At 36.7% G+C, this 13,603-nt stretch overlaps 1 protein-coding gene across 2 annotated transcripts in view; it reads right to left on the reverse strand.

Annotated features, from left to right (window-relative positions):
* GPM6A (glycoprotein M6A) overlaps positions 1-13,603 on the reverse strand; it is a 393,567-nt gene that overhangs the window by 64,056 nt on the left and 315,908 nt on the right. For both annotated transcript variants that reach the window (XM_037831042.1, XM_037831041.1), the window contains exon 2: positions 6,319-6,511. In XM_037831042.1, the coding sequence (XP_037686970.1) occupies positions 6,319-6,511 (193 nt within the window). The remainder of the gene's footprint in view (positions 1-6,318; positions 6,512-13,603) is intronic.

The following is a 13,603-nucleotide window of genomic DNA, read 5'->3' on the forward strand; positions in this document are numbered from 1 at the left end:
CAGCTGCGGATATGGCAGCGAGAACCGCACAGTGAAGTGCAGCAGCAACGGGCTGCACCAACGCCTCAATATCTGGTGTGGATGATAGCCTTTTGTGTATCTGCTGTTAATTGTCTCAGAGCGAGGAAGGCAGAGAGGAGACAAAAGGGGAAAATAACCATGCCCCTTACAGCCATCTTCCCAGCAGGCTGGGAATACTCCTGCCTGGCGCCGGCGCCATAGCCCAGAGCTGCGCCAAAAAACCCAATGTGACAGGAAGTGTTTCCAGCAACACACACATGCCACAATATCAGGCATGGACAATAGCCTTTCACACACCTACAGCTAACTGTCCCAGAGCTAGGAAGGCGGAGCTGTGTGAAAAGGGGGAAATTAACATGCCCCATACAGCCATCCTTACAGTAGGCTGGGAACACCCCTACATGGCCGGTGGCCCAGAACTTCCCTTGGGGGACAGCGCTCACCTGAGTGCTCAGCAGAGGTCCCAGGAGGGCACAGCTTGGAAGAGGGATCCACTTGGAAATCCCAGTACCTTGGAAATACACCAATACCAAGGACTTGTGGGTCAGCGCCAGACACAATCTATGGCAAGACTGAACTGAAGGTTTAGACTCTTGCAACAGCCTTAGATCTCCAGGAACACTTGGGAGGTTTGATTATTAAAGCCACCCTCCCTCCCTAACCACTCAGACACATGCCCCACATTCAGGGAAGACAGCATCAAAAACACACCCAAACTGGGTGCACCAATTAAAACCCCACAAGAATCAGACCACCAGACACCCACAAAGACAAAGTTGGGGAGAACTGGTTTTAGGGGAATAGGTGGCTCATGGATGCCACCTGCTGGTTAGTTAGAGAAAGTGTATGCCACCAAACTGTAGATCTGACAAATTAGAGATTAGTCTTTGAATAATCCTACCTATCTTAAAAGAACCCTATCAAGTTAAGCAAATGCCAAGAGGCCAAAAGCAAACAAAAATTTTAAAGCATATGAAAAAAACAGACAGTATGGATAACCCAAACCCAAACACCCAAATCAAAAGATCAGAGGAGACACAGTACTTGGAGCAATTAATCAAAGAACTAAAGACAAACAACAAGAGCATGGCACAAGATATAAAGGACATGAAGAAGAGCATGGCACACGAAGAATATCCTAGAAGAGCATAAAGAAGAAATTGTAAGGGTAAATAAAAAAATAGATGATCTTATGGAAATAAAAGAAACTGTTGACCAAATTAAAAAGATTCTGGATACTCATAGTACAAGACTAGAGGAAGCTGAACAATGAATCAGTGACCTGGAGGAGGACAAAATGAAAAATGAAAGAACAAAAGAAAGAATGGGGAAAAAAATTGAAAAAATCAAAATGGACCTCAGGGATATGATAGATAAAATAAAACATCCAAATTTAAGACTCATTGGCATCTGAGAGGGGGAAGAGAAGGGTAAAGGTCTAGAAAGAGTATTCAAAGAAATTGTTGGGGAAAACTTCCCAAACCTTCTACACAATATAAATACACAAAGCATAAATGCCCAGTGAACTTCAAATAGAATAAATCCAAGTAAACCCACTCCAAGACATATTCTGATCAGACTGTCAAATACTGAAGAGAAGGAGCAAGTTCTGAAAGCAGCAAGAGAAAAGCAATTCACCACACACAAAAGAAACAACATAAGATTAAGTAGTGACTACTCAGCGGCCACCATGGAGGCAAGAAGGCAGTGGCACTACATATTTAAACTTCTGAGAGAGAAAAATTTCCAACCAAGAATTCTTTATCCAGCAAAGCTCTCCGTCAAATTTGAGGGAGAGCTTAAATTTTGCACAAACAAATGCTGAGAAATTTTGCTAACAAAAGACCTGTCCTACTTCAGATACTAAAGAGAGCCCTACCAACAGAGAAACAGAGAAAGGAGTGAGAGATATGGAGAAAGGTTCAGTAACACATTGTTGGATTCGATTTGCTATTTTGTTGAGAATTTTAGCATCTATATTCATAAGAGATATTCATTTGTAGTTTTTCTTTCTTGTAATGTTTTTACCTGGTTTTATCATCAGGGTAATGCTGGGACTTGTGTAACTTCTCCCCATTAGTCTCATCAAATATATAATTGGGTTTAAACAAGAGGTGCTATCTCATTAGGTTATTAAGCAGATTAAACCACTAAATACATGTAAAGCACCTACGACAGAGCCTAGTACTTAAGTACTAAGTATACATTTTTTAAAATATTGTTTTCTTGGAAGTAAATTCTACATGGTTACAATTCAGTATTCCATCACCATGTTGTTAGATTTCACTTGTTAAAGGTTTGTTTATGACTTTTTCTTTGGTGTTTTTAAAGTGATTCACTTATCATCTTCTTTATATATCCTGTTCTTGTCCACATTGGTATCAGGGTTCAGCTAACTTGCAAAAGTGAGGTGAATAGCCATCCATCTTTTTCTATACTCAGGAAGTGTTTACATAATATAGAAAATCATTTGGGCCTGGGACCTATTTTTGTACTACTTATATATTGCTGTGTAATAAATTACCCCCAAAACTTAATGGTTTAAAACAACAAACATTTATTACTTCATAATTTCTATAGTTCAAGAAACTAACCATGGATCTCTCACAGGCTGCAATCAAGGTGTTGGCTGGGATTTCAGTCATCTTAGGGCTATCTAGGGGGAGGATACATTTCCAACCTCACTCACGTGTCTGTTGGCAAGATGCAGTTTCCTGTGGGTTGTCTGACTCAAGACCTCAGTTCTGCATGGGCTGTTGGCCAGAGGCCCCCTCAGTTCCTTGACACATGGAACTCTCCTCAGGGCAGCTCACAACTTGGCAACTGGCTTCACTGAGGGAGAGAGTCATGTAGCAAAACAGGAGTGACTGTCTGTTTTGTAACCTAATCTTGAAAGTAATATCCCATCACTTTTGCTGCAGTCTACTGGCTAGAAGAAGCAAGTTGCTAATCCACCCACCCTCAAAGAGAGGAAATTACACAAGGGTGTGAATACCAGTAGGTGCTATTATGGGCCATTTTAGAGGCTGCCCGCAACAAATTTTAAAGGTAGATCTTTGACTATCCTTCCACTTTCTTCTATGGCTATTGGTCCATACTAGTGCTAGACTTTTTCTTACACCATTTTGGTAATTTACTATTGCCTACCAAAAAATTATGTTTCTATTTTGAAAATTTGTTTGTTAAAAAATCTAATCTGGAGCCAAAGCTTATTCCTATAATTATTTATGTCTCCCCTCTCTTTTTCTTTATCAGAAAGAACATTTGTCTAATTTGTTGGCCACTGCAAAGAAGCAGTTTTTTGTGTGTTGCTCAACTCTACTTTTTGTATTCTCTTTCATTGATTTCTGACTTTATTAATTACTTCCGTTTACTTCTATTTGTGTTTACTTTGTGTGCTTTCACCTAGATTCTTGAAAGCTTGGTTTTTTTGTTTTCAATTTTGATTTCTAATAAATGCACTTAAGGCCAAAGAAAATAATAATAAAAAGACTGATAGATGCAATGGCTTGGATGAATTTTGAAAACATTATGCTAAGTTAAAGAAGTCAGTCACAAAAGACCACATATTACATGATTCCACTTATAGAAACATCCAGAATATACAAAGCTGGAGAGACAGAAAGTGGTTAAGTGATAACTTAGGGCTGGGTGGGGGTGGGGAGGAATGCAGTGGTGGTGGTTAAACGGTACAGGATTTCTTTTTGAGGTGATAGAATGTTGTAAAACTTAATTTGTAATATTTCCTTTAAATAAAGTGAGTGGACTCCAAAAAAAAAAGTTTACATTCTTCCAATTTCAAAAATACATTACTAACATCACATTTAATTTCCAATGTAATAGACCAAAGGTAAAAAGTACCACAGTAAGCATGTTTTCTGATTTCTTTTCTAAACCCCTGCAAATATGGCCCCTTTAGAGCCTTAATAGATCTCTGTGATAACCTAAACTTTTTTATCTAAATATCAAACAGCTATGTTGAAAATTGGCATTTGAGATGTATCCAAACACCTCATTCCATTTATTAGGTACGATTTCATATAAACTCCCTATACCAACTCAATTTAGTAATTTGGATGTAACCTAAGGACAGAGAATCTGTAAATTTTAAGGACATCTGGGGTAGCTTAAAATAATGTGAAGTGAAAAAAATATTCTGTCCAGTGTAGGCTGAGATAAAACTGAAAAGAAAATGTCAGTTTTATCACATTAAATTATATCCATGCATTAACACTTTCTGAAAAGCAGCCTCAAATAATTGAAAGCATTTTAAGACAGTAAAATCATATTCCAAAAGTGAGTATCATTTATGAACTCTTAAAGTTTGAGTCATGCTATTTGAATCTAAGATATTGATGATGGCTCGTCAATCTTGGTTTTAGATAGAAAACTATTAAATAACACACATATACATATGTGAATATGTTTATGTTTAATTTAATGCATATTAATAAACTTCCTACTATGAGTTTGAAAAATTCAATTTCATTGATAATGCTAGTTTTTCAGAACTAATTTGTAAAGTTATGCTGGGAAATATACAGAAAGTAATATAATTTCTTTGGCTTTTTCAGGTCATGATGTTTCTAACTTGTTATTAATTCTTCATTTGCATTTGCCAGTGACATTGATAAAGCTTTAGCTTTGATACTTAAGATGTAGGGACTATGATTTTACAGGTGTGTTATTTCTTAACTGAGTAGCCAGCCAATCCCCATTCTCCTCTTAATCACTGTGCATGTGTGCTTGTGTGTGTATATACTTTCCCAATCTCTCAGTGCTTGCTTTGTTGTATTTCTTGTTTTCTGGTCAGTCTTTTTCAACATTTTAAATGCCAGAATATTTCAGGTAAGCATTAATATTTCAACTTTCTCTTGTCCCAAAATTTTGCTATGAGGGTACATGCTCTTCACTTGCCCAAGTTGAGAATTCTTGCTCTAATACTTAATAGAAATGTACCACTCCTTTTTCTTTTGATTTTTGTGAAAAATTAACTTTAAGGATTAAAATAATCACTACAATTTATGAGCAATATTTTGTGCAAGATAATGCACCAGTAACAGATGGATTATAAGCAATTTAGCAGTAAGATATATTTTTTATGTTGAAGTAGGGTGGTCTTCTACCTAGAAAGTTGGCCAGTTTGACCAAGTGCTGTCTTAAGTTAGTTATAAACACGCCAGGACAACAGGAGCTTCTCTGGGTAAGTCAGAAGCATATTTATCCTCTTTTAGATGGAGGGGTAAGAGTAAAAAGCAAAGCCACCCTAAGCAGACAGATAACCTCTAAGAATCAAAACTCTAAATTCATCTTGTTCCATAAAATTATATATGCATTAAGAAGGTTTAAATTTATTTAGAAGAACAAAGTAAAGGAACATGGAAAACATTAATAACATACAGTATTCAGGCAGCATCTCATAAATGCAAGAAATTGTAGGGGCTGTAGTATCTGATGGAATACAAAGTTTTCTCTCAGATGGGATTATTTTTAAAAAGTTTAATTTTTTTCCATGTGTATGGCCATAAAATCACTTAACAGGTTATCTGAATCAGCAACTTATTTGGAAATAAATTCTTCTGTGATTCAATCTTAAATCCTTGTTCTCTGTAATATAAGGCAACAATATTAGATAGTAATGAAACTTGAACAGCAAATTTTCCTTTATTTACAGAGTATGTTTGAGTTACCTTTGTGTAAAATATTATTTTAACACTATCATAATTTAGTGATCCCAACAGTTTATATTTTATGGCAGAAAAGTATAATTGATGCTTACAAAAGACAGGCTCAATATTTCTTATGATTTCTCCTATTACAGAAGAAAATAAGAAATTTTCCCAATGTTTTCTTAGGTAGTCACTTCATTTCTGTGCAGTAGAGAAAGTAAGATGAAAGTATACCCGTTATCAAGTTACAAAAATAAAAGGTGGGGGCGTCCATGGAGGTGATGTGTTTTTCCTAGGATTAGCAGGAGAGTTCAGTTTTAGTCCTGGTTCTATTCTCTATTCATACCGCCTTTGTTCAGTTTAGAAGAGCAACAGAAATGCAAGGATTCCACTCAATGCTAATGGAATTTTGGATAAAACTTTACAGTAAATCAAAGCACAGATTAAGTTGGCCTCTGACCCCATGCTCTATGTCCTGTATTGACTGTAAAGGTCAATGCCCTTTTGATTCATGTATAACTTCAAAGGTTATACATGTCATTTAACTCTAGATCCCTATTTAATTAACACATAGTAAGTAATGTAAACATATATTCTCAAAATAGGTAGCAATACTAGAATGACTTACATGGTAAAGACATCCAGTGTATCTCCAGCAGTTCTTGCCATCTCAAAGTAGGTTTGCAGAATGTTGACTGTTCCTGAAAGTGCTTCATGACCACAGCCACAGAACAGGGCCACTCCAGCATAGAGCAGGATGGTGGCAATCAGAGAAGCATAGGGAATGCCTCCCAGGCATTTAATACAGCACTCAAAACACCCTGCAGAAAATCAACAGAAAAAAAAGTTAGTAGTTATTTTTTTGGTTACTCTAATTAACTTTTTAAAAAAATTTCAGCACTGTGGGAAACTATTTGCATTTATAGATATCAGGCAGGTCCTATCAGTGAAGTCCTAGGGTGCCCTGGGAGGTATAAAAATAAAATTCCTTAATTATAAACCAACCCATTATCTGCTGAGAAGAAAAAGCTTATATCCATTCATGGCTTCCTCTGCTACCCCAAACCCCACAGAAGTCCTTCTTTCCCAGCACAGACTTCTTATAATAATTACTCTCTGCCATACATGTATGTATACAATTCTATCTTGAATTCATTGTTCTCAAATTTCACATGCATTTTTATTTCAAGACTAAAGTATATGCCCCCTAATACAATGGCATTTTATTCTTGTGAATTCTGTGGATTTGTATTTTTCAAAAAATGAGTTGAACCTGTTATTCAGGTGTAGAACCAACTTAATGAATTTTGGCCAGCAACTTTTTTAAAAGAAAATGGAACAGATAATATTTGAATACACTGCATGTAATAAAGGAAATTATCCTTTTTTTTTAATCATCATTTTATTGAGATATATTCACATACCACGTAGTCATACAAAACAAATCGTACTTTCGATTGTTTACAGTACCACCACACAGTCGTATATCCATCACCCAAATCAATCCCCGACACCTTCACTAGCACACCCACAAAAATAACAAGAATAATAATTAGAGTGAAAAAGAGCAATCGAAGTAAAAAAGAACACTGGGCACCTTTGTTTGTTTCCTTCCCCTATTTTTCTACTCATCCATCCACAAACTAGACAAAGTGGAGTGTGGTCCCCATGGCTTTCCCAATCCCATTGTCACCCCTCAAAAGCTACATTTTTATACAACTGTCTTCGAGATTCATGGGTTCTGGGTTGTAGTTTGATAGCCCCAGGCATCCACTACCAGCCACCCCAATTCTCTAGAACCTAAAAAGGGTTGTCTAAAGTGTGCATAAGAGTGCCCACCAGAGCGACCCCTCGGCTCGTCTCGGAATCTCTCTGCCACTGAAGCTTATTTCATTTCCTTTCACATCCCCCCCCCCCCCCCCCCCCCCCCCCCCCCCCCCCCGGTCAAGAAGATGTTCTCCGTCCCACGATGCCGGGCCTACACTCCTCCCCGGGAGTCATACTCCACGTTGCCAGGGAGATTCACTCCCCTGGGTGTCTGATCCCACGTAGGGGGGAGGGCAGTGATTTCACCTTTCAAGTTGGCTTAGCCAGAGAGAGAGGGCCACATCTGAGCAACAAAGAGGCATTCAGGAGGAGACTCCCAGGCACAAATATAGGGAGGCCTAGCCTCTCCTCCGCAGCAACCGTCTTCCCAAGGGTAAAACCTATGGTAGAGGGCTCAACCCATCAAACCACCAGTCCCCTATGTCTGTGGTCATGTTAGCAACCACGGAGGTGGGGTAGGCAAACACCCCTGCATTCTCCACAGGCTCCTCAAGGGGGCACTACATCTTCTTTTTTTTTTCCTTGTTTTTCTTTTTTTAACTTTCCCTTCTTTTTTAAATCAACTGTATGAAAAAAAAAGTTAAAAAGAAAGCAAACATACAATAAAAGAACATTTCAAAGAGACCATAACAAGGGAGTAAGAAAAAGACAACTAACCTAAGATAACTGCTTAACTTCCAACATGTTCCTACTCCACCCCAAGAAAGTTACATAATATAGCAACATTTCTGTGAACTTGTTCCTACTGTATCCATCAGAAATTAACAGACCATAGTCATTTCTGGGCATACCCAGAATGTTAAATAGCTTATCTGTTCTTCTTGGATTATTGTTCCCCCTTCCTTAATTGCTCTCTACTGCTAGTTCCCCTACATTCTACATTATAAACCATTTGTTTTACATTTTTCAGAGTTCACATTAGTGGTAGCATATAATATTTCTCTTTTTGTGCCTGGCTTATTTCGCTCAGCATTATGTCTTCAAGGTTCATCCATGTTGTCATATGTTTCACCAGATCGTTCCTTCTTACTGCCGCGTAGTATTCCATCGTGTGTATATACCACATTTTATTTATCCACTCATCTGTTGAAGGACATTTGGGTTGTTTCCATCTCTTGGCAATTGTGAATAATGCTGCTATGAACATTGGCGTGCAGATATCTGTTCGTGTCACTGCTTTCCAATCTTCCGGGTATATACCGAGAAGTGCAATCGCTGGATCGAATGGTAACTCTATATCTAGTTTTCTAAGGAACTGCCAGACTGACTTCCAGAGTGGCTGAACCAGTATACAGTCCCACCAACAGTGAATAAGAGTTCCAATTTCTCCACATCCCCTCCAGCATTTGTAGTTTCCTGTTTTTGACTCTTTTGGTTCAGATACTTATACAAGCTATTTGTGTTGTGAATCATAATGCAAAGTCTATTTCTTGTTGTCATTTTTGATCAAAAAAATAAGAAAGACATTGGCATAGTAGAAAAGAGAAAGCAGGGTAGGTTCAAATCCTGACTTCACCATTCTGTATTCTTTGGGAAGTTTATTCTTTTGATTTCTTCATTTGTAAAAAGGTGACAATAAGAGGACTTCCCTCAAATGGTCCTTCTGAGAATTAAATGAGTTAATACATAAAATAGAGCCCGACACAGAGAAATTTCTCAGTAAATGTTAGCTATAATTAATAGCTGTAATTTAATTATTAATATTAATTACTATTGTGTTGTAATATGTCTGTCAACATTTTTTGACCATTGTAATCACTTTTGCTTTTTCAAATTTTGTCACTTGAGTTTTTAGCTTTTGAAAGACTGCTTTAAAAACAATTAATGTGAAATATTAGAAAATTGTGGTTCAATACTCAAAACAAACAGCAAAATTTTCTAGGTGACTGCTAGATATCTTCTTCTAAGAGACTGACTAGAAATGCTTAATTAGCTATGCTTTGCATTAAATGCTTTTGAGGAGATACTCTAAGTCAGTGATTGCTGATAAAGGAAAATCTAAGTAAGAAGGCTGACAGCTAAGAGCACCTCCTAAAATCAACTCAGTTTCACATCCACCCACCTCTATCTTCCACCCCTCCCACACACATATCCTCAATCCAAAACCTTCCCATTTCCTCCTACTTTTCTCCATTTGGAGATTCTTATCTAATCACTATGCCCCTCCCTCCAAATTCCCCCATAACTAATGACTTTTTCTTTTTCTTCAGATACAAATAATGATATTAGAAAAAGGATTGTTATTTATTTCATTTAAGTAAATCACAGGAAGGTCTGTGTGTACTTTACCCAGAAGGCATATGCATATAGCAATAGATAAGACATGCAATAATTTGCAAAGTTCCTGTGCAAAGTACCTTCACATTCAAAGACTGGCTAGGCTGCTATTTTAATATTGCTCATTGATATGGCCTTTTTAATAGAACTATGGCTCATCCCATCTGCCCTAGAAAAAGTGAAAAAAGGAGTCTGAATACTTCCCAACTTCTGTCACTGTTGATGGACTGAAGGAAAAATCATTTCCTGAACACTCCTTCCCTCGACACACACATAGACACACATGCGCACACACAATGTTGGTAAGTAGAAAAGGTTAAAACAGATTGGAATTTCACATTAGAAGAAGAAATTTCACCAACAGATGGCTTAGACCAGTGTGTGTGTAGTATCTGAATGTCACTAAATACAATTTTGGGCAGAGATTAACAGGGTGACAGAAAAATCTTTGAACTATTTTCTGTCTCTTGTTTGAAAATTTCCACATCAATGATCATTAAAGAAAAGAAAAAAAGAAAGATATAAAATTAGTACCAGCCCAAAGAAGAGCTACCCTTGATTTTGAGAAGTGCCCCAAACAGCCTCTGATTTCAAAACAAATTTCCCTGTGATTTCTCTCCTCTACAGTTCTTAAAGCATTTGAAATGGGAATAAGGGAATTCTACTGCAGAAAATCTGAGCTGACAAAACCAGATAAACATGTTAAAAAAAAACCTTCAGAGTAGAAGTAGTTCAAATATAAAGAAAATAATCCAAAAACCAATTTCATAGGTAGGAATTATGCTAGACGTGAAAGTCTACAGTTTATAACTTGAGTAAAGATAAAATCAAAATGTAAATATCCTGAGTCAATAAAGTGAAAAGGTAGCCCATGAATGACCACCAAAACCACCACTGAAGAATTCTGATTAATTCTATGACCAATTTAGAGTCAGTTTCTACTTACTTCACGTTTTCTCAATTGTGCTTTATGTGGTCTAATACTAGCCTCTATGCAAACAAACCTATTTGCCTAGGCTGCATATTTGCAAGGGGGCTATTGGCTATTGGTATCATAATACTATAACATTAGTTATAGTTTTAATTAGATATCAACTTTTAAATTTAGAAAAGCATGAGATAAATTCCAATATATAGGTAAATACCAATTTCCATCCCTGAATTACTATGTATTTCCAAATAAGTTTAAGATCTCCAAATTAAATGGACATATTTTTTTGACTCACTATTTAAATGCTGTCATTTAAATCCCCCAGAATTATATTTACTCCAATCAGAAATACAAATTCTTCTAAATCTTACTGCTAGGTCAGGCTGGAATGCTTCAATTTGAGTCCTGGTCCTCCCCAAATCTGTTGTTCAAAGTAAGAAGCTTTACGTAACTCATCACACACATATTGCACTTGGAATGGCTAGATCCTAATTACCACCACTCTTCCATACAGCCTGAGTTGTCTATTTGATTTAAAAGAAGACTCTCAGAACTCCCATCTGGGGAAGCAGCGCATCATTTCAGTCCTCTCCCCAGCTGCCAGAATCCCACATAGTTGCTGGCAGGGGAGCTCTTTCCACCCACAGTGAGAAACAGCCTTGGCAGAGCAGCACAGTCACCATAGAAACCATGCCCCAGGACCCAGGACATGCTCCCAGCAATCCCCCTTTAAGGCTGGAGATTCTGCTGCCACCCATCACCATGTTTTTACTGCATCTGTCCACGAGGAAATACATTATTAAGTGAATATTACTGAAAACATAGTAAGTGGAGGGCTGGCATTGGAGAAAATAAACTTTCTTGAGAAAATGTCTATAAAAATGATAAAGATTACTTTGCACAGGAATTGTTTTCAATACTAGATATTATGAAAAAAAGGACTATTAATTCTGAACCTGAGCTGATGGTGAATACTGAACACAGAACTTCATGTGAAAGACACTATCTATGTACACAAAGAAGCATTTCTCATATCAAGCTTCTGGTTGTACTTTCTCCAATGTAACACCTTCAGCTTGAACATGAAAGCAAATATTAAAAGAATGTTGAGGCTTTCTTTTCAAAACATTCTATCTATGAGAGGTTAACATGTGTCCAATGTGTTGTGGGTATATATTATGACCTATACTAATGCCAAAATTCTAAGAAAATATAAGCACCTAATAAATGTGATCTTTTTAAAAATTTATTCAGAGAAATGTGGTTCATCTGACTTCATTTAAACATTGTGGAGTAAACACAAGCCTATGCTCACTCTATAAACTGTACCAGTAAAAATAAAGGGCAAAGAACCTAAACCAGCAAGGAACTGTATGGGACAAAGAGACCAGGAAAGAGGGGTTAATGGGGAGAAAGAGAACAAGAAAGAGAGGTCAATGCAATTGGGGATTCTGGAAAAGAGATTGAAAAGTGAGATTCACATGCAACTGATAATTTATTCATTAAGAAATTTTTCCTAGCACAACTTGCCAATGGTGCAAGGTTCTTCCATTATTGACATACAATGTCATCTTTGTCATTACCAAGTATCCAAGGATGTGGGGGTCTGTTTGTGGGTTGTCTGTTTTGTTTCATTGGTCTATTTGTCTATGCCTGAGCTAATACACACTGCCTTATAGTATGTTTTCACCTGTGGAAGAGAACATTCCCCTAATTTGTTTATCTTCCCATGTATATCATGGCTATGCATGACCCTTTTACCTTACCACGTAAATTTCAAAAAAACCATTTGTCTTGTTCCACAATTTAACTCATTGGGATTCTGATTGGCATTTTTATATTGATTGTATAGAAACTGTAGTAAAGTCTTTTGTTGATTCTGTGGATTACTTTGATTCTGTGGATTATTTTGGGTTTGTTATACTGATAATACAACATCTATGGAAAAGTTAGCTTTATTTCATCATTTTTCAATTTTTGTACCTGTTACTGATATTTTTATTGTTTTAATGTGCTGGGTAGAATACAGTTAGAAGAGTAGAAGTAATAAGAAAAGGATCTTTTCTTGCACCTGAAATTAAAGAAAATATTTTCTATGCTTAACCATTAAGTGTGACACTTACTATTGGTGCATTATCTTAAGAAGATCACTTTAATCTTGAACTCTATAACATGCATTTATTTTACATCCATTGAAATAACATTTTTTTTCCATTTAACTTGCCATTTTAATAATTTTTTTCTAATTTAGACTGAACTGGCATTCCTGAGAAAAACCCAACTGAATCATACATATAACTTGTAGTTATATATTTTTGAATTTAGGTAATTTTGAATTTTTGAATGTTTAACTTGTAGCTTATATTTTGTTCAGTATCTTTGCATTTATCAACTTATTTAACAGTCATTAAGTCTTCACCAGGTACCAGACACTATGTTAATTTCTGGGGCTGTTGAAGTAAACAAAACAAATAACAATCTCTGTTCTCATTCTAGAAGTGGGAGACAGATAATAAACAAGATGCAGAAGTAAGGTTAGATAGTATGTTAGACTGTAAGAAGTGCAAAGAAGAAAATTAAAACCAGGGAGAGGTATAGGGTGTACTGGAATAATAGTTTCAGTTTTCCATAAAGAGGCCAGAGAAAGAGTAACCGAGGGGACATTTATAAAATGACCTGGAGGAGGTAAAGGAGCCATATAAGAGGCTACCTGGAAGAAGAGTGCTTCAAAGAGAGAAACAATAAAGTTTAATACGTTGAGACACGTGTGTGCCTTGAATACTTGAGGAAAATCAAAGCAGCCAGTGGTGGTAAATGGACTGAGGCAAGGACAAAGTAATATTAGATGAGGTTACAAATATAACAGGGTGAGGATAGA

This window comes from Choloepus didactylus, chromosome 3, assembly GCF_015220235.1.
Source record: "Choloepus didactylus isolate mChoDid1 chromosome 3, mChoDid1.pri, whole genome shotgun sequence".
NCBI lineage: Eukaryota > Metazoa > Chordata > Mammalia > Pilosa > Megalonychidae > Choloepus > Choloepus didactylus.